Below are 25,016 nucleotides of genomic sequence, written 5' to 3'. Positions count from 1 at the left end.
AATCAGATCACTCACTAAACATTAATTTTAACACATAATAAGTATGAACTGATCTTTTCAAAAAAAAAAAAAGTATGAACTGATGAGATGAGACTTATATGGGCATGTGTGCTTGTGTCTACACCATTTGTTTAATAATGTGTAAGCTCAAGTGAAAATGGGAAATTCCGTGTTTCTCATATTGAGAAACGAAATTTGTTTCTCATGGAGGCAATTTCGTGAATAAATCAACAACTTTTTTTTATTATTATGGGCTCTACAATTAAATAAAGTTGTTGGTTTATTTACGAAAAATGTCATGTGAGAAACAAATTTTGTTTCTCAGTATGAGGAACGGGGGCATCTCCAAGTGAAAATAGATATATTGGCTTCTTTTAAAAGTAAAAGTACATACACCTTAATACTACTGAAGTCTACCAATTGAATACAAAGTACATAATCCTTTATTTGGTCTTAATACATACAACTTTTATGAGTCGTATAGAGTTATATACAATTGAAGGTACTAAAGTTTGGCAAAAGTTGCACAAAAGGTATTAAAGTTTGAGAAGTTGCATTTAGAGCACTCAACTTATTATACCAGGTAAAAACTCCAAGTGGTAACTTGCTCCAACCGGTTTCCCCCTTTTATATTCCTTTTTTAAAAAGAAAAAAGCTTCATTTCCTTCATCACCATTCACCAACTCTCAACTTTCTCTCTCCTCCATTACTGCAACAAAAATCCTTCATGTTCTCTATTTTCTCTCTCCTTAGAAAACCTTCAATTTAGAAGCAGCAAATAAAAAAAAATTTAGAAGCAACAATTTATTTATTTAATTCAAATTCTAACATTCCTGAATTGATTGGTAACAAGAAGAAGAAATTCAGTAGATTCATTAAAAGTAGCACAAGCAGCTAAATACCCAATTATTTTGAGATTGAATTGAGGGTAACTGATTACTTCTACTACATGAAAAGCATCCCAATAAATTTCAAACCCATAAATTAAATGAAGATAAGTTAATTTGAGAAGTGCAACGGATTATTTGTGGGTCTGTTGATTTGATTTCGCGACGAATTTCTTCAATGGCTTTTGAGAGGAAAGATGAAAGGGGTGTTGATGATTTTGGGGAATGAAGTCGAATTCCTTTGATTAAATCATCTAATGAGCGTTGAAAGAATAAGTCTATTATTAATGAATTCACCACTGATGAATTGGTTTGAGCTTATTTTATTGATGATTTTGATTTGATGGGGGTATTTTAGAATTGTGGGGAACCCATGATTGAGTGTTGAAGGTTTTGGGAGAAGATTATAAGGTTTTTTTGAGTGGAAAAATGGAGCAATTATTAGTACCTTCTGACTTTATGTCAGAAATTTAATTTTCCTTTTTTTTTTTTTACTTTGGGTAACATGTTGTAGAAGGTTAATTTTCAGTTGAGTATTCTATCTGTAACTTTTGAAACGTTAATACCTTCCCTTGCAACTTTTGGCAAACATTAGTACCTTCAATTGTATATAACTTGAGTCGTATATATATTTAACTTTCATGCTTCAATTTTCAGGGAGATAGTTGGAGCATATGTTGTTGCCTTGAAGGGTATGGGAATGAAGATCTTAGAGAATATATCCCAAGGACTTGGGTTAGAAAAAGATTTTTTTGCAAATGAACTAACAGAAGACAACATTTTGACTATAAATCACTACCCGATATGCCCTGATCCAAGCTTGACCATAGGGCTACCCAAGCACAAAGACCCGACCCTTATAAATATAGTTCAAGCACCCGCCGATGTTCCGGGGCTCCAACTCTTTAAGGATGGACAATGGTTTGGTTTTGAGACAGCTCCTAATGCATTTCTTATCTTTGTGGGCAATCAACTTGAGGTAATGAATATAGTTCCAAATGATACAATTACTACCTCCGATTTTTTTAGTTGCAACTTTGGGGTATTAATTGAGAGATATAAAATATTACAAAGTTGCAACTAAAAAAAATCGAAGGTAGTATTAAATTGTTCTACGCTTCCTCGTACCAAACACCTTGTAAATTTGTAAATTATACGTAAATAGCATGAAAGAGTGATTATCAAATGATGTGCACCTTGAGGTAGGTTTTTAGCAATGGGAAGATGAAAGGGGTGGTGCATCGAGTCGTGACAAACTCAAACAACGCGAGAACAACGGCAGTGTTCTTCGTTAGTCCATCGATGGAGTGCATTGTTAAGCCAGCTAAAGCTCTTTCTGAAGCAGAAGAGTGTGGTCCACTTTATAAAGCATTTCGATACAAGGATTATTTTGACATCCACACTGGCCATGATGGGGATAGAGATGCTATACTCGAAACTTATAATTTTAAGATTTAATATATAATCATCCATGCTAAAATTGTACCACCTTCGTCACAAAATGTTGTTCGTACCTACTTTAATTGTTTTTGTCGCACAAAATAAGTTAAAGTAGAGTTATATACAGACAAATCATCGAAGTTAATTGTGGAGTATTTAGTACTACATACAAATTGTTATTAAGATACATTATAAATTAATGTGTGTTTTTTACTTTTTTGAGGGAAACGTTATAAATTAATGTTAAGTTCTTAATAATTTTAGTTTAGATGAACTACTACGAGAGGAGGGGTGAATAGTAGTAGGTTCCAATCGCGGAATTTAAGCGGAAATAACCAATTAAAACGTAAAGAAAACTTAAAGCGCACAACAAGTTTTACGAGGAAACCATCTAGTGCCTAACTGGAAGTAAAACCTCGGCCCTATTGGGACTTATAAACAAATTCCACTATAATAGGCAACTCTCCTAGTACAACCTATTACACAGACCTTTGCTCTGCAAGTTCCACCACGGACACTTGACTCTATGACAGGACACTTCCTACCAGACCTAAGACACTTCTCAGGACCCTTTTTCTCCCCTTACCCAGGACACTTCCTAGGTGACCCAAGACACTTCTCAGGTACCTTTCACTCACTGTGCACTCACAGCTACCACTCGAATTTTAGAGAATTCAAACTCATATACTTGTGTGAATTTAAGAGAATCCATAATCTCACCCCAAAACCAATTACAACTCAAAGACACACTCTAACACATAAATGGAAAGCTACACATGAAACCCGAAATCAAAATGATAAAGCTTAAACCTTTGGCAAACTTACTCTTAAGCACTAAGTGGTTTTCACGCTTAAAACTCTCATTTTGCTAAGTTGAAACACTTCTATATTTATAGGAGTTTCTCAGCTTCTCAAAATAGGGTTTTCGCAAATAAGATAGATCAAACAGAAATCTGATCTTATCTTCTTTAAAATCAAAATCAAACAGATTCAATTTCGTTTTTATGAAAACCAAATTTTATCAAATTCGTTTTTGTTAAAAGATAGAATTTTATGAAAAAGATAAAACCAAGTGAAACCAGATTTTATAAGATAAAATCAATTAAGTACTTTTTCATAAAACTTATAATTATCTTTTACGAATTAATTAGTTTGCCAAGCTTCATCTGATTTCTAATAAGTTCCATGCATATCTATCATTTATATATTTACATCATCCTACGAAAACAAACTTATCTTTTACACAACTATAAGTTATGAAGTCCATCTTCTTCGGTTGATATCTTGATCTTTGTGTTGATCCTTGATTGTTGAGGCTTGCCCCAGCATTACACCAGAACCAGGTCGTTACAACCCGTTTGAAGTTCCTGTTGAGAAACTTCGGGAAGTTCCATTACTGGAACTCTTCTTCTGTTCTTTACTTGTCCTCATGGATCTTCTAAAGTTCCTTTGTTCCAGTTCCTACTTCAGCCCTCTACGCTTACTGAACCTGCCAACATCACAACACTAGAAAATCCTTATTAAAAGGAAGTTTGCTCAATTCTTAGTATCATCATCAAAACCTCATAAGGGTCAACAAATAAGTACATTGTTATGATTATCATCAATCAGTATTGTCAAAATTAATGGAGTTTTTGGGTAGTACGTACTTTTTTCTTGCTTGGTAAGATAAAAGACCCTATTAAAGCAACACTTATCACATGTGAAACTAAGGGTCTATTCACATTTACTTAATTTCAGTTCAGTTCAGTCAGTTCTGCTCCAATCAGTTCAGTTTAACTCAATTCAGTAAATGTAAACAAGCCCTAACTTAGCTACGTAGGTTAATGCTTTAAGAATTATAAAGAAGGAAGGTAAGGGAATCCTCAAAGTCACAAGGCATATATATGAATTAAGTCCCCACCAACTACACCGTATCCTAGCTTAGCTTGGTCATCCTTTTTTTTCAACTTTAAAGTCAAATACTTAGGTATTGCTTATTATTCAAGTATAAAGGGCTAACATTATTATAATTAGTTGACATATACATTACTTCTCTGTTCCTAAATTAATTTAATAGACTAGAAATATTTACGAGTAACCCCTACACAATTTTGGCCAATTTTAATTTTAACATTGTAATATTCACCTTGTTAACATCCCGGCCTAACAATTAGATTCAAATATATGTTGTAGGTGTAGTACAACTTTTTAAAAATAAATTAATTGACTTAATTTCTTTTTTACTAATATTGTCGTTTATATTAAATAAACATTATATTTTATATGGAGTACTGTTTTTAAATTAGTTTTTTCCTTCATAAATTTCAATTCCCTCCTAAAAGAATTAATCAAGCTTGCATCAGAATTAAAAATAAAAAAGAGGTCGTATAAAAATTCAATCAAATCATTAGTGTAAGAATTAATGTCTTAAACACTTAGCGTTCCATAATAAGGTCTATTTTATTTTGTGTGGTTTTCTAGACGTGCGTTTTAAAATTAAGGGCGAGCAATGCAGGGGCTGGCAGCAGTCATGCAACGCAATGGTGCCCTCCTATTGAAGCGCTGCGTGGAAGGTCGAAAGGATCCAGCTCTTTCCATCTTATTGTTGATGATATTTTAGATTTATGCTCTAGTTTTATTGATGTAGTTTGGTCTTCTGTTAAAAGGAGCGGGAATAAAGTAACACATAAATTGGCTCATTTCCAACCTTGGGAATTTGGTCGAAGAGTGTGGAATAATAATTTCCCGGCTCGCATTTTAAATGTTGCAAACAATGATTCATTAATCTAAGTTCCCTTTTGAGGGTTCTTTTAAAAAAAAAAAAAAAAAAAAAAATTAAAACAAATTTTTTATATAATTTTTTATGAAAATTTTATGGTAGTCATTTAAAATATGACTATCATAATATTTTAATGGTTATATAGTTTATAATTGACATAATTTTACAAGTAAACAAATTATATTATTTTATTAATGGTACTTTATTAATTGACATATTTATTCCATGTAAACATTTTTTTTATTTATCAAAATTTTAGTTTCATTTATATAATTTTTATTCTTATTTTATAGCTTCTCATAAAATATTTATTTTATGTTGTATTTAAATTTTCAAAATTTATGTTTTATATTTTTATTTTGAGGACAAATTTATATTTACATTGTAGATAGTATAAGACTAATTGTGCCCATTTTATAACGTGAAAAATAAACTGATCATATTATATATCATTAAAATAATATGGTAGTCATTTTTTAAATGACCGCTGTAAAATTTTGATATTATTTTGCATTTTTGCTAATATATTCCTCAATCATATGATATCTTTTACTTATATATATGCACATCTTGCTTGTAGAATGTTTTCCATTATTGTTAATCAAATCCCATTCTAATTAATGTACATAATAACTTGGCCTCTTCATATGGGTATTATCTTCCTCTTCCTTAGTTTCTATTAATATCAATGTTTATATACTATGAGAGTGAAGGATAGCTCAATTGGTTAGAAAATTCCTTCCGGTTTCAGGAGATTCTTGGATCGATTCTCACCCCTGCCCTTGAGGCTCTTTAAACACCATAAAAAAGCATATTTTGAAAATTAAAAAAAAAAATATAGAAGAATTTACATATTCCTTTTTCAACACTTCTCAATATATAAGATACACAAGAAAGTGGGATTTTATTCAAGAGGATATATGTATATAAAGAAGGGGAAGATAATACCCTTATTTAAAGGATAATATATGTGCATAAGAATAGGATTTGATTTACACAATAATAAAAAATATTCTACATGCAACATATGCATAAGTCAAAGATATCACTTGATTGCTAAAAATATTAGCAACATAATATTAAGTATATACCTTGATATTAACTTTCAATATTAAGTAAAAATAAGTCCAATTCAGTAAAATTCAGTAGCATTTTTTTTTACACGATAAGATACGGAGGGTACCCATCCTATCACAGGAGGGGTGGGGTAAGAATCGAACTCAAGTCACTCCTAGGGGTGTTGGAGGGATAAACCATTTCTCCACTCTATGATCCTCAATAAGTTAATAATTATGGATGATATGTAAACGTCCAAATGTTGCAATATCTATAGAATTGAGGAAGTGGAATAATAATGACTCTCTCCATCATTTCAATTCACCGCAAAATCTTATCCCTAAATAAATATTTCATTTTATCGTTTTGATTTATGGTTCATTTTTTTAAGCTGAATTGAGCTAAACTGAGGGCCTGTTCATATTTACTGAACTGAACTGAACTGAATTGAGCTGAAATGAATATTTTATGTGAGAGGGAAATTAAGAGCTGAACTGAACTGAACTGAACTGATTGGAACTGAACTGAACTGAACTGATTGGAGCTGAGCTGAACTGAACTGAACTGAAATTAAGTAAATGTGAACAGGCCCTGAAATAAACTGAACTGAGCTTGCATGAAAATAAGTCTAAAGGAGGAAAAACCTTAAGAAGTCATATATATGTATCAACAAGGATTGTATATAATTGTATTTGTATAAGAAATAAATCCATATCCATAAGGATTCATATCACAATATATCAAATACAAGTGTGAACGAAATCCTTATAGATATTGATTTTGTAAGTATGCAATATGGAAAAAAAATCATCTTTGATAATGGATAGACATTTGTGTAAAAAAAAAAAAAAAAGATATTGGATAGACTTGCATACTCCTTAACATCTTACATGCATGTTATATATAAATGTGTGTTATCTAAGAGTTGCACCACTGCACAAACAATTTTTATAAATTTCACCCACATATTACTAATGGCAAACCTTCTCTCAGACTGCATTACTGCAAATGGAAAAACTGTGGAAAAATATGTGTTTCCACCTGAAAGAAGACCACGTAAGTTTCTTGCTTTAGTACAAATATTTAACTTAGGTTTTGTTATTCTGTAAACTATGAAAATATAGTCTGCAACTTGTTTAGTCACCCCATATTACAATATGTACATAAAAGTCAATCTATCAAATCACTCTCTATTAAATTGACTTTTATGTGATTCGGGATATATAATTTTTTGGATAAACTCATACCCCCGTTGTACATGCATGTATAAGTGTTAGTTTTATGTAACTTGTATTTTTTTTATTTTATCTTGTAGCTATTTCTGGGAAAGCTGATGTTCCCATCATTGATCTTCAAGAAGAGAATGCATCAAAGCATATTATGAAGGCTATCCAAGAGTTTGGTTTATTCCAGGTTCATACTTTGATGTCAATTATCAATACTAAAGTTATTTTTCATTTGTGGGTTAATTATAATAAGAAGCAAAAAGAATTAATTTTGATTGCCTTTATTTTTTGGGTTTAGGTGATAAACCATGGGGTTTCAAAAGAATTAATTGATGAAGCATTGAAGGTGTTCAAAGAAGTGTTTGAGTTGTCACCAGAAGAAAAATCAAAAATAAACATGGAAGAGGACTTAAATCAGTTTTGCAGAATATACTCAAGCAGCTACAACTTTAACTCCGAAAAGTTTCACTATTGGAGGGATGTTTTGAAGCACCATTGTAGTCCTTTGGAGGAATGCATCAAGTTTTGGCCTCAAAATCCTGAAAATTACAGGTATTCAACCTTTTCATTTATTATTATTATTATTATTATTTATTTATTTATTTATTTATTTATTTATTTATTTTTTTAACAGTTGGCACTCTTTCCTTTCTAAAGTTTTTAATTTCAAAAACAATATTTTATCATCAATATCTAAAGATGGCAACGGACCGGATCTGGACCAAATCCTATTAATTGGATTCAAATCCATATTTGTTTTAAGGACATAGATCCAGATCCGGATCCGCGGATCTAAAAATACAGGATCCAGATCCTAATCCATTGGATCCAACGGATCCACGGAATCGGATCCGAGTCCGCATGTATTTTTTTTGTTTCACAGTATGTAATACTTGAAAAACTAATAGGTATATATTTATATAAGACTTTTCAAATTAATTAATATATAAATCTTGAATAAAATCATATTAATATATAAAAATAAAAAAAGGGATCCACGAATCGGATCTGGATCTCAAAAATAGGATCCAGATTCGGATCTTGTCCATCAAAACGGATCCGGATGCAAATCCAGATCCACCGGGTCCAAAAATTAGAGATCCAGATCATGTAAAACGGATCTTGATCTATCGAATTCGGATCGGATCCAAGATCCATTGCTATCTCTATCAATATCTTAAGTTACGAATTACAAGTAAATAAATATCATTTTTACATTATAATTTATCATAATACAAAGCATATTTTTATGCTAGCAAGTTGATGAATTTTGACAACGAGAGAATTATTAATGAATTTACATGAGTGCTTAAATGTTTTCAGGGAGATTGTAGGAGCATATGTTACAGAATTGAAGGATCTAGGTGCAAGGATTTTAGAGTGCATATCAGAGGGAATTGGGCTAGAAAAAGGGTACTTTGCAAGTGAGCTAAGTGCTGATAATATCTTGAATGTTAATCACTACCCACCATGCTCTAATCCAAGTTTAACTCTTGGATTAACTAAGCATTCGGATCCCAACCTTATAACCATTCTTCAAGCTGTGCCTCTTCACGTTCCCGGCCTTGAACTTTTCAAGAATGGCCAGTGGATGAGTGTTGATACTGTTCCTGATGCATTTGTTATCTTCGTTGGCAATCAACTCGAGGTACAACTAATTATATACACCCTTATATAATTGTTATGCACACAACATAGTGAAGATAAGCTTAATATGTTCTTCACATATCACTTGTATTTCTTTATTAAAACCTTTGATTTTGCGTGAGATCTTTATATTAACTAATCTAATCTTAGAATTGAAACATAAAATTTAAATTATAGATATAGGATGAAATAAATATGGGTTGATATGCACGAGCTTTCTGTTTAAATATTAGTAGCATATTATTTATAGATCATTCGTTGTATAATTCGGTGTAGGTTGTAAGCAATGGGGGGCTGAAAGCTGCGGTGCACAGAGTGAGCAACGCCACTGAGGCGCGAACAAGTGCTGCTTTCTTCATCAATCCATCATATGAATGCATAGTTGAGCCAGCTAAGGAGCTTGTTCAAGCAGAAATCAATCCTCCTCTCTTTAAGGCATTTAAGTATAAAGATTTCTTTAAGGTTTACACAGGTCATGACGGGGAGAGCTGAGACATGCTATACTTGAAGACTTTGGTTTTATGATTAAACCTTAAGACTAGAATTATATGAAAACTGCAATTTACAGCAGGATAACATTATTATTAATATATTGATATGAATTAATTTGTTTTTGTCAATTGTTGTCAAAATATATTGATATGAATTTTAAAGTGGTAATAACAAGTACTAAGCATCAAACATAGCTCATGGCAAAATATGAAGTGTTAAGCAATTAGCACCTACTTATGTGGTTATATATTGCGGAAGGATGAGGGGGTTAGCTTGACTTAGTGGTCATTAGTAGAGCTGTCAATTCGGGTATTCAAGTCGAGTTTGGGTCTAGTCAAATTAGGTCTCAGGTTAAATCAGGATCAGGTTATGTCAAGTCAATCTAGCTTCATATCAGGTTCAGATTCAGGCCGGGTAAATTTCATTTCAAGTTATAATGGTTCGTTCACCTTTTCGGATATAGGTCGGGTTCAATTTGAGTTAAAATCAAATCGGGTTCAATTTCAGGTTCGGGTTGTGTTGAGTCGGGTTTGGATGGGTTAACAAGATGGTAAATTCGGGTTCGGGTTAGTGTTGAGTCGGGTTCTGGTTCAAGTTCAATTCTAATAAATATTGATGTGGCCAAGTTGAACTATATAATTACGCCTTCCATAATTTGATCAAGCATCATCAAGATTTTATTAAACCCATATATATATATATGGGTAATAGAGAACAAAAGTTATATAAGCTGAACAAAAGATTTTATTAAATCGGATTGAAGATTTACAGAATTATACCAGTATATAAGCTAAATAAAAGATATATAAAATTTAATTAAACCTTCCATGACTCAGGTCCATGTTTTAATTGAGTCGAGTACTAGTTCAGGTTCAGATTATTTTCGGGTCAGATTAAATCGGTTGACAATTACTATCAGGTCGGGGTATGTTCGAGTTCAGGTCAAAAAATATTGAATCAAATGGGTTTTCGGTTAAGATCAGGTTACAAGTCACTAGTTTCACCCCATTTTTCGAGTACAGGCTCGGTTCAGATCTTTGTCCGTTAAGGTCGAGTTCTCGAGTCGGGTCAGTTTTTGACAACTCTAACTATAATCCACACTTTTTAAGAAAATTTTGAGGTTTCGGAGCCCGGTGGCAATAATTTTTGAGACTCTAGGGGATATATCTCGGGGTCATCATATAATGCCATTTGAAACCATATATGACCATCATTATATGTTGTCATAAACGTCCGTGGTAGGCTTGAGTATACGAAATCACTACAAGTTGTGAACGGGTAAAATGACCGTTTAAGGGCATATTGGATGGTTTCACCAACCCAATTTGACTCCCGCAGGATATAAGGAAACATGGAAAACATCTCGGCAATTTTTATTTTCGAGTGAAAAAAGGTCAAAAATGACAAAAATTGAAGGCTACAATCCAAGCTTTTTGATGAAATTTTAGGGTTTTGGGCTCTGTAGCGAAACACCTTGAGACCCTAAGGCATACATCTCATATAATACTGTTTGAAACCATATATGATCATTTTATGTTGTCATATAAGTCTGTGGTGGGTTTGCGATAACGAAATCGGTGCAAGTTGCAAATGGGTAAAATGACTATTTCAGGACATATTAGATGGTTCCACCGACCCAATTTTACTCTCGGAGGGTATTAGGGACAATGGTAAACATCTCGGCAATTTTTATTTCCGAACGAAAAAAGGTCAAAAAATTACAAAATCAAAGGTTGTATCCACGCTTCTAAAGAAAATTTTGAGGTTTTGGGGCCGGTGGCGAAAAGTGTTGAAACCCTAGAGGATATATCTCGGTGTAATATAATGACGTTTGAAACCATATATGATTATTATATTTTGACATAAACGTCTGTGGTAGGCTTGAGTCATATTGGATGGTTCCACCGACCCAATTGGACTCCCAGAGGGTATTATGGACCATACTAAACATCTCGGCAATTTTTATTTTCAGGCCAAAAAGGTCAAAAAATTATTACAAATTAAGTTGAAGGCTATAATCCACGCTTTTTGATGAAATTCTAAGGTTTCGGGGCCCGGTGGCAAAAAACCTTGAGACTTCAAAGGTACATCTCGGGGTCATATAATGTCGATTGAAACCATGTATGATCATCATATGTTGTCATAAACGTCCGTGGTAGGCTTGAGTTTACGAAATCACTTCAAGTTGTGAACGGGTAAAATGACCGATTAAGGGCATATTGGACGGTTCCATCGACTCAATTGGACTCCCGGGGGAATATTAGGGTCTACCATAAAAATCTCGACAATTTTTATTATCGGGCGGAAAAAGGTCAAAAAAATTATAAAATCGAAGGCTAATCCAGCTTTTGAGTAAATTTTGAGGTTTTGGGGCCCGGTGGCGAAAAGCCTTGAAACCCTAAGGGATACATTTTAGGGTCATATAATGCCGTTTGAAACCATCGTATATGATGAGCATTATATGCTGTCATAAACGTCCGTGGTAGGCTTGAGTTTACGAAATCACTACAAGTTGTGAACGGGTAAAATGACCGTTTAAGGGCATATTGGATGGTTCCACTGACCCAATTTGACTTTCAATGGATATTAGAGACCATGGTAAACATCTCGGCAATTTTTATTTCCGGGAGAAAGAAGGTCAAAATATTACAAAATTGAAGGCTATAATCCAAGCTTTTTGAGGAATTTTGAGGTTTCGGGGCCCCCGGTGGCGAAAAGCCTTGAAACCCTAAGGCATGCATCTCGGGGTTATTTAATGCCGTTTGAATCCATATATGATCATTATATGCTATCATGAACGTCTGCGGTAGGCTTGAGTTTACGAAATCACTACAAGTTGTGAACGGGTAAAATAACCGTTTAAGGGCATATTGGATGGTTCCACCGACCCAATTTGACTCTCGGAGAATATTAGGGACCATGGTAAATATCTCAGCAATTTTTATTTCCGGGCGTAAAAAGGTCAAGAAATTACAAAATTGAAGGCTATAATCCACGCTTTTTGAGGAAATTTTGAGGTTTCGGGGCACGGTGGCGAAAAGCGTTGAGACCCTAAGGGATACATCTTGGGGTCATATAATGTCGTTTGAAAGCATATAAGATCATTATATGTTGTCATAAACGTCCGTTGTAGGCTTGAGTTTACGAAATAACTTCAAGTTGTGAACGGGTAAAGTGACCGTTTAATGGCATATTGGATGGTTCCACCGACCCAATTTGACTCGCGTGGGATATTAGGCACCATGGTAAAAATTTCGGCAATTTTAATTTCGGGCAAAAAAAGGTCAAAAAATTATAAAATTGAAGGCTATAATCCACGCTTTTTGAGGAATTTTGAGGTTTCGGGGCACGGTGGCGAAAAGCCTTGAAATCCTAAGGGATACATCTTAGGGTTATATAAAGCCATTTGAATCCATATATGACCATAACATATTGTCATAAACGTCCGTGGTAGGCCTGAGTTTACGAAATCACTCAAATTGTGAACGGATAAAATGACCGTTTAGGGCATATTGGATGGTTCCACCAAACCAATTTGACTCCCGAAGGATATTAGGGACCATGGTAAACATTTCGACAAATTTTTATTTTTGGGCGAAAAAAGGTTAAAAAATTACAAAATTGAAGGTTATAATCCACTCTTTTTGACACAATGGCGAACAACCTTGAAACTCTTAAGGATACATCTTTGGGTCATATAATGCCGTTTGAATCCATATATGATCATTATATGTGGTCATAAACGTCCGTGGTAGGCTTGAGTTTACGAAATCACTCCAAGTTGTGAACGGGTAAAATAACCGTTTAAGGGCATATTGGATGGTTCTACCGACCCAATTTGACTCCCAGAGGATATTAGGAACCATGGTAAACATCTTGGCAGTTTTTATTTCTGGGTGAATAAAGGTCAAAAAATTACAAAATTAAAGGCTATACTCCACGCTTTTTGAGGAATTTTGAGGATTTGGGGCCCGATGGTGAAAAGCCTTGAGACCCTAAGGGATATATCTCGGGGTTCGATAATGCCATTTGAAACCATTTATGACCATTATATATTGTCATAAACGTCCGTGGTAGGCTTGAGTTTACGAAATCACTACAAGTTGTGAACGGGTAAAATGACCGTTTAAGGGCATATTGAATGGTTCCACTGCCCCAATCTGAATCTTAAAGGATATTAGGGACCAAGGTAAGCATCTCGACAATTTTTATTTCCAAGCAAAAAGAAGGTCAAAAAATTACAAAATTGAAGGCTATAATCCACTCTTTTTGAGGAAACTTTGAGGTTTCGGGGTATAGTGGCGAAAAGCCTTGAAAGTCTAAAGGATACATCTTTTGGTCATATAATGCTGTTTGAATCCATATATGATCATTATATGCTGTCATGAACGTCTGCGGTAGGCTTGAGTTTACGAAATCACTACAAGTTATGAACGGGTAAAATAACCGTTTAAGGGCATATTGGATGGTTCCACCGACCCAATTTGACTCCCGGAGAATATTAGGGACCATGGTAAACATCTCATCAATTTTTATTTCCGGGCGTAAAAAGGTCGAGAAATTACAAAATTGAAGGCTATAATCCACGCTTTTTCAGGAAATTTTGAGGTTTCGGGGCACGGTGGCGATAAGCGTTAAGACCATAAGGGATACATCTTGGGGTCATATAATGTCGTTTGAAAGCATATATGATCATTATATGTTGTCATAAACGTCCGTTGTAGGCTTGAGTTTACGAAATAACTTCAAGTTGTGAACGGGTAAAGTGACCGTTTAAGGGCATTTTGGATGGTTCCACCGACCCAATTTGACTCGCGTGGGATATTAGGGACCATGGTAAAAATTTCGGCAATTTTAATTTCTTGCAAAAAAAGGTCAAAAAATTATAAAATTGAAGGCTATAATCCACGCTTTTTGAGGAATTTTGAGGTTTCGGGGCACAGTGGCGAAAAGCCTTGAAACCCTAAGGGATACATCTCAGGGTCATATAAAGCTATTTGAATCCATATATGACCATTATATGTTGTCATAAACATCCGTGGTAGGCCTGAGTTTACGAAATCACTACAAATTGTGAACGGATAAAATCACCGTTTAAGGGCATATTGGATGGTTCCACTAAACTAATTTGACTTCCGAAGGATATTAGAGGCCATGGTAAACATTTCGACAATTTTTATTTTTGGGCGAAAAAAGGTTAAAAAATTACAAAATTGAAGGCTATAATCCACTCTTTTTGAGGAAATTTTGAGGTTTCGGGGCACAATGGCGAACAGCCTTGAAACTCTTCAGGATACATCTTTGGGTCATATAATGCCGTTTGAATCCATATATGATCATTATATGTGGTCATAAACGTCCGTGGTTGGCTTGAGTTTACGAAATCACTTCAAGTTGTGAACGGGTAAAATGACCGTTTAAGGGCATATTGGATGGTTCTACTGACCCAATTTGACTCCTGGAGGATATTAGGGACCATGGTAAACATCTTGGCAGTTTTTATTTCCGGGTGAATAAAGGTCAAAAAATTACAAAATTAAAGGCTATACCACGCTTTTTGAGGAATTTTGAGGATTTGGGGCCCGGTGGTGAAAAGCCTTAAGACCCTAAGGGATATATCTCGGGGTTCGATAATGCCATTTGAAAACATTTATGATCATTATATATTGTCATAAACGTCCATGGTAGGCTTGAGATTACGAAATCACTACAAGTTGTGAACAGGTAAAATGATCGTTTGAAGGTATATTGGATGGTTCCACCGACCCCATTGTACTCCCAGAGTGTATTAGGTACCATGGTAAACATCTTGGAAATTTTAAATTCCCAGCGAAAGAAGGTCAAAAAAATACAAAATTGAAGGCTACAATCAACTTTTTTGAGGAAATTTTGAGATTTCAAGGCCCAGTGGCAAAAGTCTTGAGACTCTAAGGGGTACATCTAGGGGTCATATAATGTCGTTTGAATCCATATATGATCATTATATGTTGTCATAAACGTCCGTGGTAGGCTTGAGTTTACGAAATCACAACAAGTTGTGAACGGGTAAAATGATCGTTTAAGGGTATATTGTAAGATTCCACCGACCCAATTGTACTCCCGGAGGAGATTAGGTACCATGGTAAACATCTTGGAAATCTTTAGTTCCAGGCGAAAGAAGGTTATAAAATTACAAAAAAGAAGGCCATAATCCACGTGTTTTAAAGAAATTATGAGGTTTCGGGGCTCAGTGGCGAAAAGCCATGAAACCCTAAGGGAATAAGGGATGCATCTCGGGGTCATACAATTCCGTTCGAAACCACATATGATCATTATATGTTGTCATAAATGTCTGTGGTAGGCTTGAGTTTACGAATCACTGCAAGTTGTGAACGGGTACAATGATCTTTTAAGGGCATATTGGATGGTTCCACCGACCCAATTTGACTTCCGAACTAGGGACCATGGTAAAAACTCGGAAATTTTTATTTTCGGACAAAAAAAGGTCAAAAAAATTACAAAATTGAAGGCTACAATCCACGCTTTTTGAGGAAATTTTGAAGTTTCGTGGCCCGGTGGCGAAAAGCCTTGAGCCCCTAAGGGATACATTTAGGGGTCATATAATGCCGTTTGAAACCATATATGTTCATTATATATTGTCATAAATGTCCGTGGTAGTCTTGAGTTTACGAAATCACTACAAGTTGTGAAACGGGTAAAATGATCGTTTAAGGGTATATTGGATGGTTTCACCGACCCAATTGTACTCCCGGAGGAGATTAGGTACCATGGTAAACATCTTGGAAATTTTTAGTTCCGCGCAAGAGAAGGTAAAAAAAAATACAAAATTAAAGGCTATAATCCATGCTTTTTGGGAAAATTTTGAGGTTTCGTGGCCCGGTGGCAAAAAGCCTTGAGACCCTAAGGGATACATCTCATCGGGGTCATATAATTCTTTTTGAAACCACATTTGATCATTATATGTTGTCATAAATGTCTGTGGTAGGCTTGAATTTACGAAATCACTGCAAGTTGTGAACGGGTAAAATGATCTTTTAAGGGCATATTGGATGGTTCCACCGACCCAATTTTACTTCCGGAGGATATTAGGGACCATGGTAAACATCTCGGCAATTTTTATTTCCGGGCGGAAAAAGGTCAAAAAATTACAAAATTGAAGAATAATCCACGCTTTTTGAGAAAATTTTGAGGATTCGGGGCACGGTGGCGAAAAGCCTTGAGACCTTAAGGGATACATCTTTGGGTTATATAATGCCATTTGAAACCATATATGATCATTATATGTTGTAATAAAGGCTTGAGTTTACGAAATCACTGCAAGTTTTGAACGGGTAAAATGATCGTTTAAGGGCATATTGGATGGTTCCACCGACCCAATTTGACTCCCGGAGGATATTAGAGACCATGGTAAACATTTCGGCAGTTTTTATTTCCGAGCGAAAAAAGTCAAAAAAAATTAGAATATTAAAAGTTATAATCCACGCTTTTTGAGGAATTTTGAGGTTTCAGGGTCCGGTGGTGAAAAGCCTTGAATCCCTAAGGGATATATCTCGGGGTTCTATAATGCCATTTGAAACCATTTATGATCATTATATGTTGTCATAAACATCCGTGGTAGGCTTGAGTTTACGAAATCGATCACTACAAGTTGTGAACGGGTAAATTACCGTTTAAGGGTATATTGGATGGTTCCACCGACCCAATTGTACTCCCGGAGGGTATTAGGTACTATGGTAAACATCTTGGAAATTTTTAGTTATGGACGAAAGAAGGTTAAAAAATTACAAAATTGAAAGCTATAATCCACGCGTTTTGACGAAACATTGAGTTTTCGGGGTCTGGTGGCGAAAAGCTTTGAGACCCTTAGGGATACATCTCGGGGTCATACTATTCCGTTTGAAACCACATTTGATCATTATATGTTGTCATAAATGTCTATGGTAGGCATGAGTTTACGAAATCGCTGCAAGTTGTGAACGGATACAATGGTCTTTTGAGGGCATATTGGATGGTTACACCGATCCAATTGAACTCCCGAAGGCTATTAGGTACCGTGGTAAACATCTTGGAAATTTTTAGTTTCGGGCGAAAGAAGGTCAAAAAATTACAAAACTGAAGGCTATAATCCACGCTTTTTGTGGAAATTTTGAGGTTTCGGAGCCCGGTGGCGAAAAGTCTAGAGACCCTAAGGGATACATCTCGGGGTCATATATCCATTTGAAACCACATATGATCATTATATGTTGTCATAAACGCCGTGGTAGGCTTAATTTTATGAAATCACTTCAAGTTGTGAACGAGTAAAATGACCGTTTAAGGGCGTATTGGATGGTTTCATCGACCTAATTGACTCTTGGAAGGTAATAGGGACCATGGTAAACATCTTGGCAATTATTATTTCTGGGCGAAAAAGGGTCAAAAATTTACAAAATTAAAGGCTATAATCCACGCTTTAAGGAAATTTTGAGGTTTTGGGACCCGGTGGCGAAAAGTGGCAAAATTGAAGGCTATAATTCAACCCATTGTTCAAATTATTGTCTATTAATGTCGGGTCCTCGGGTCGGTCAGTGTTTGACAGCTTTAAGGTCTTACACTTTTCGCCACCGGGCCATAAAACTTCAAAATTTCCTCAAAAACTGTTGATTATATAGCCTTTAATTTTGTAATTTTTGACCTTTTTTCGCCCGAAAATAAAAATTGCCAAGATATTTACCATGGTCTCTAATACCATCTGAGAGTTTAATTGGGTGGGTGGAACCATCCAATTTGCCTTTAAACTCAAACCAAACCTTTATTGTCATTCTTGCCTTTATTAGCAATAAGGAGTACAAAACAATGAGAACTTAGAAGGAAGCAGATACAAGTAATACCTGAATGGTATATCTAAAAAATGCAAAGGGAAGGAAGCAAATACAAGTAATACCTTAATGATATACTTCGTATCTAAAAAATGCAAAGGGATTATTTGTAAACTTATCTCTTTTTCCATTAAATGTATTTTCATGCTTAATTTGATACAGGTTTGCAACAATTCTTTTGTGCCAAGCTCCAAGAGGAAACACTAATGTATCCCTTAAAACAGACCTAAAGCCGATCAATTAAAGATCACAACCTTCAAAGTCGCATCTTACTCGTTGATATTCAAACCCCTCAAAAGCTTTTGCTAACACATTCGTAGTTCCTCTTTAACTTCGCAAACCGCCTCCACCCCTACATGATAGCACAACATTAGTAATTAACCCATTTACTACAGAAATTGATGCAATATTCTTGTGCAGAACATTAGACTTGAAAAATATTACGATCGCGTGTGGTACCACACAATATCATCAACATGAGTATTAACATGAGTATTAACGATGTACGTGACTTTATAGATTAACATGAGTATAACATTATTAAACGACATTGAAAATTAGTTAAACAACGAGTATAAATTATACCCAATAACTTTGTAAAGTACCAAACAATATGAAAACACTTGCATCTTTCAAAGTTTCAAAATTGAAGCTGTACTTAACCCATGAGACGTGATTAAAATCAGACATTATCAATATGTATAGACAACAAATGACAATATTTAAAAAAGAAATAGGCTATAAAAGTACACCGGAACAATAAAAACTTGAATATTTGTTAACAACGATTACGGTAAATGACTGACTGAAAAATATTCACAACCTAATAAACATACACGGAATGTGAGAAGATTTTTAAGTACGATATTTAACACCAAACAAAATAGAAGTATAGGTATTGAATGTACATGATGAGTAAACAAGCAGTAGTAATTTTCTAAAATGTAAAGTCAAAAGATAAATGTATTCCTTGAACCTATGTTAGACTACACATTAACTTCAAAAAAAAAAAAATGTTAGACTACACATGCATCAACTAGCTAACAATATGCATGGAGATTAGAGTATTAAATGGCTCGTGATTATGATTTTCGACTTTCCATGTTTTAGGAATATTCTTTTTAGTTGTCTGTATTTCAATCGTAGGTAGTTAAAAAATTGATTGATCCATATACGAATTGCTTCACACCGGTCTACTGTAGGTTGACGGTCAAATGGTCAATTGGTTGTCTCTACTCTCTCTAGTTATTAGCTATCTCATTTCACTATCAGTCTATCCCCTTTGAATTCAATTTACGCTCATTTCATTCCTCATTTTCAACTATAGGATGATATTGAACCAAGTTTAACTTAATTAAGTCGAACACTTATCTTCCCTAAATGATATTATTTCTCACTCCTCCATTCACTTTGCTCTCCAAATTTGACATTTTAGCACATTCGTTTTTTATAATACAACGATGGGTGATTTGGTCGTCTCATTTTGCCAAAGAACTCTCATATTCATAATTATTATTCCTCACTCTCTTATACATAACTCTCCTCATATTCAATTTTTCTCAGTCTTTTATGCATCACTCCATACTTCGATACCTCATTTCTCTCCCCACCCCCCCTCCATCTTCCTCTTACCTTTTTTTCCCATCATTTAAATTTATAGGAATATTCTTCCCATTCACTTGTTTTCTCTAATCTGCTTATATCATCAGATTGACATTGACCCATATCCGAACTATATGCTTCCCTTGCTCATTGTGCACCGTTAATTGATAGTCCATTGTTTATCTCTAGTTTTTTACTACCTTATTACATTATTATCTCTGAATTCAATGTTAGGGTATTTTTCATTCCTCATTTTCAACTATAGGATGGCAATGAACCAAGTTTAAATTAATTAGGTCCCACATTTCTCTTCTCTAAATCCTATTACTTCTCGATCCTTTCTTTCACTCTTTCCTCTGAATTCGAAATCTCCCTTCTCAGGCTCCTCTGTTTCTTGTTCTATACCTTCTTCCTTCCCTTATAACTATTTCATTACAACATTGCAGTTGAAAATCACACCTAATGCTCTAACAAAAGCTAAGATGCAAACATGTACACTTTCCAAAGAATATAACCATAAGAACTCATAGAAAACCAAAAGCAAAATATAAACGGGAGCAAAGCAAGCAAACATATCTAGCATATCTTCCGAATTTCAAAACCTACCACCAGCACCAACCAGAAAGCACCCCTTCCCCCCCCCCCCCCCCCTCCCACGCGCGCGCCCATCTAACCTAATATTTAAAAATAAAAACAAAAACAGCACATAAAAATTATGGCAAGAAGTGCACTCCCCAGAAACAACTGCTGAATGTACCTTCCACAAGAGCATGGTTGTCTTCTTTCTGTCCTCATCTTCTTTCTATCCTGGTAGGATTGCTATTCTGAGGCAAGGGCAAGGCCTTTGTTGGGAGCACTTTGGATGAGAAGCCACCTAGTGCTTTGATCTTCAGCTGCTCCAGAATCCTGCATGCTTCCCTAAGCTCATCTTCTGCATTTTTCCCGTGACCCCCCCAACCATCAACTGCTTTTTGCTGGAATTCTATTGCAAGGGCATAACTGCAATTCAACAAATGCAATATATGAAAGGGAGAAATTTTCAAATACGAAGAAGTTTCATCTGTTGACAGGTCGGGAACCTGAATAATTTCAAATAAACCAGTACAAATAAACTACTTAATGCCTAACAAAGGTGAGTAATTAAGCAACAGCATTTGACAATTATGTACACCCATTTGTAGTTCTGTAGCATTCCACTCGTTGAGCACAGCTGTCCTCAAGATGTACAGTTTCAAAGTATGCACCACAAGACACCTACATTAAGAATTAGCACTACAGTTTTGCACTTTTGCAGCACATCATGAGTTCATGACAAGAGAGAATTCTTTAAAGACTAAATCAAGTAAAGCTGAGCATGGTTCAGAAACGCAGGTAGAAAAGGACTGCCTAGACAATTTTCAAAGGCCATATATTTTCTAACTTTGACCCAAATTGGCGAGGGTAAAAGGCCAAATGATCTAAACATGCATTCAGGTGTCAGTTGGTCACAGTTTGGAGCCAAAATACTTCGTGAATTAGAACAACCCCCTTTTTATCAGCTCTACTTTCTAGTAAAATCATATTAACTTGAGATAAGGTTCACTTTCAACTGTGAAGAGGTATAGGAGCATGGTACACCATTTGCAAAAGCTCCTAGTTACATTATTCAAATTTAAAAGTCCGATACATACCACCAATTCTTGTCCTTTTACGAGTGACTAGTAAGTGACAAGGAGTGTAAGTGGATTAGGTTACTCTAAAGACATAATAGATTAATCTGAGAAACATTTTGAAGAACAAGAAAAAGGAATCCATGAAGCAATATGCCTATATCATGAAACTAGTAAGATATTGGAACAATAATATGCCATGTTTTGGCACATTCCCTTGCTACTTGACTTTAGACTCATTATTCATTCCTAACGTAACTGATAATTTTAATATTAACTAGCATTTTAGGTGCCTAATATGTAACTAAGAGCTATGAAGTGCCAGGATTGCATAAAATGCCTCAAATTAGAACTCAAAACCCTTTGCAAAGGAGAGAGAGCAAAATGGCAACAATACACAAAGATGTTGAACGATGGCAGTTCTAAACAATTCCAAAGATAAATTTGATGTTCACTTAGATATAGTAAACTTATAAACTACAAATATTCATGTACCTTTCCATGGAAGCATATGCTTTTGAGAGGTTTTGACATGCCTCAATAGAGTCAACATGATGAGGACCAAGCGCGATATCCATGATGTCCTTTGCAACAGCAAACATCTGTGCTGCTGACTGTGGTCTTTCCAGCTCCAAATAAGCTGCCCCTAAGTTGTTATAGATATATCCAACTCCGAAATGCTTGGGGCCAAAGCTTTCTTTCAAAGTTTCAGCAGCACTCTCCAAATAAGGAATAGCCTGTGTAACCTTACCTGTCAATAAGAGTAACCAACCAATCCTAGCAGACACACTTCCTTCAGAATGCTGTTCTTGAGGCAGCTTTTCAAGCAAAGCATGTGCTCTCTTCAACAAGGATATTGCAGTTTCAAATTCATTCATTGTCTCATATTGCATAGATATCTCCATATAAGCCTCAGATACTTCTAAGGGTTTCAACTTTTCCTTTTTGTCTAGTATACCGGAAGCAATCTCTAGACACCTCTTTGCATCAGCAAACTTCTCTTGACTGACCAACGCTTTGGCCATTGTAATAAAAATAAGAGCCCGATTCTCACTATCCTTTTCTGTCTGCTGAACAACCCCCTTCAACGTGTTTATAGCTGCCTCAAACCTCCCAAGAGCAATATGCATATTAGCAGCATCGATCTCAGCACGAAGCAAGTCAGAGCTTCGACCCCAATTCTTCAGAACTTTCTGAGATAACTGATTCTGCTCTAATGCCTTCTCATGCTCCTCCATCCCAGTGTAAATTACCCCAAGAAGCCGCCTATCATGAGCAACCTCTACCGAATTATCTCCCAACAATCTTATGTGTAACTCCAACGCTTTCATACAATAAGGCAAGCCTTCCTTAAAGTTCAAAATCGCAACACACGCTTCCGCCAAGTCCCTATAAGCATTACCAACTTCTTTCCTATCTTTACCCAACAAAAACTCCTTAATCTCCACTGAATGCCTCAAATTCCCCAATGCCTCCTCTCTCCTACCCATAGCAGTCTTAGTATTAGCCAATTCAAGCTGAACAGCATGTAAAATAGGTTTCAAATCCTCGGCTCGAAAACTACCCTCTTCCTCTAACCTACCCAAGATCTTATTAGCCCTATTAAGATACCCTAGAGCATCACTAAACTTATTCAAGCAATAACTAGTAGAACCCAAAAGCTGTAAAGTCATAGCAATAGGTAAAGAAATTTGATTTTCATTATCAAAAACAGCCAAAGCTCTAATAGCATAAGGTAAAACTTTTTCAGGATCCTCACCTTCTTGGTCAAGTTTAAGACCAATTTTCAAGCAAGCTAAACCAAGATCCTTCTCATCAAAATTCGCCTCCATTTGTTTGAAAGCCTCAAGCATATCCTCAGCCGTCTTCGCCGCCTCGAAATCATTCTCAATTTGCGATCTTTCTTTGATTTTCCTCTGCCTAGAAGGCAATTTAGAGTGAATTTCAACTTGGGTATTGAAATTTTGAGATGGGGTTTTCTGGAATTGGTGGGTTTTTGGGGTGAAAAAGAGTAAACCCTTGGAATTGGAGCAAGAGTTCAAATGGGTACATGATGATTGATCAGTTGAAACTAGGGTTGAACAGATTTGGGTGGTTAAATTGCGAGAAATTGATCTGGGTTTTGACAAAGAGAGGAGTTTGATTGATGCTCTTCTCATTTTGGAGAGTAGCTTCAATAATTGATTGAAGAATAGAAGAACACAGAGAAAAACTTGCACAATTAAGAATGCTCTTCCCTAGCTTAAACCCCTTCTAAAACCCTCTATTGAAGAATATACTTCGTACTACGTATTAGGTAGTGGTGTGTTGCGGTGTGTAGTAGGCTATGCGAGTGTGCGCCTGGGCACTGTTCAAAACCGGACCGAGACTTGAACTGATTACTTGATTAGAGAACAAGATCCGTGTCTAAGGTTTAGTAACCACTTATATATATACTAAGTATTGTATATGAAATATTATAAGAGAAACACTCATTTAAATGAGAACAAAACTTAAATGAGAATGAATTCTGATCGTTAATATTATTTCATTCCATTAGATTGTTAATTCCACTCCATATAATACAATACCAATGGTGAATTATTGTACTAATACTATGTAAGAAACATACCCAGAATTAATTTTTTCTTCAACCAAAGAATTATAAGTTGGGAGGTAAGGCCCTTTTTGGTTGGGAGGAATTGGGAGGAAAAGAAAAGAAAGGAAAGGAAAAATACAGATTCCTATGTTTGGTTTGAAAAATTATATGGGATATAATAGAAAATGAAGGGAAATGGAAGGAAAGCTCCCTTCACAAAATCTTTCCTTTCCTTTCCTCTCGAAATTGGAGGAATTTGGGAGGAAAGAAAGAAATTAAATCTATTAAACTCAAAATTAGTTTTCCCTTCTCTTCCTTTCCTTTACTAATGTCATACCAAACAATATATTCTTCTCAATTCCCTTCTTTTACTAATATCAAACCAAACATTGGGTGCTATAGTTTCTTTCCTTTCCCTTCTCTTCCTTTCTTTTCCCTTCCCTTCCTTTCCCTTTCTTTCCTTTACTAATACTGAACCAAACAAAGCCTAAGTCGAAGAATAATGGTGCATATGTGGTCTTAAGTGATAGTTTTCCAAGCTCTAGGCCTTGGGTACATCGAGTATTCTAGGGTGATTGTCGAATATGTGGGCACACCTAACTACTCGTATTGATCATCAATCAAGGTGTATAATCTTAACTCGATTAATGAAAGACCTTTGACAAATTAAAATTCACTCACAATGCAAATATGCTATCACCATTAATTAACATAATATTAGATTGGATTGATGACTTTCTATACTTGAACCATGAACGTTCAATGTTTATGAAGCAATATGACCAATCTACCTCTTATATTCTTTGCTAGCAGCAAATAC

The 25,016-nt window shown here is 35.2% G+C and overlaps 2 protein-coding genes across 2 annotated transcripts; one reads left to right on the top strand and one right to left on the bottom strand.

Moving 5' to 3' along the window:
* The first annotated feature begins 7,118 nt into the window (after window positions 1-7,118).
* On the top strand, window positions 7,119-9,509 carry LOC145597250 (hyoscyamine 6-dioxygenase-like). The gene is made up of 5 exons (XM_081653394.1): window positions 7,119-7,200; window positions 7,460-7,557; window positions 7,669-7,922; window positions 8,694-9,018; window positions 9,294-9,509. The coding sequence occupies exons 1-5, from the start codon at window positions 7,119-7,121 to the stop codon at window positions 9,507-9,509; spliced, it is 975 nt and encodes a 324-aa protein (XP_081509520.1).
* An 8,895-nt stretch (window positions 9,510-18,404) lies between these two features.
* Window positions 18,405-23,850, bottom strand: LOC145598433 (protein KINESIN LIGHT CHAIN-RELATED 2-like). Its single transcript, XM_081654783.1, has 3 exons — window positions 22,114-23,850; window positions 20,727-20,968; window positions 18,405-18,719 (listed from the first exon to the last, which is right to left on the bottom strand). Exons 1-2 carry the CDS (start codon window positions 23,775-23,777, stop codon window positions 20,761-20,763), a joined length of 1,872 nt encoding a protein of 623 aa, XP_081510909.1. The 5' UTR covers window positions 23,778-23,850; the 3' UTR covers window positions 18,405-18,719; window positions 20,727-20,760.
* Between the last annotated feature and the right edge of the window lie 1,166 nt (window positions 23,851-25,016).

The sequence above is a fragment of the Chenopodium album genome, chromosome 20 (genome assembly GCF_948465745.1).
Source record: "Chenopodium album chromosome 20, dcCheAlbu1.1, whole genome shotgun sequence".
In the NCBI taxonomy this organism is placed as follows: Eukaryota; Viridiplantae; Streptophyta; class Magnoliopsida; order Caryophyllales; family Amaranthaceae; genus Chenopodium; species Chenopodium album.
This window is presented reverse-complemented; position numbering and strand designations above follow the sequence as displayed.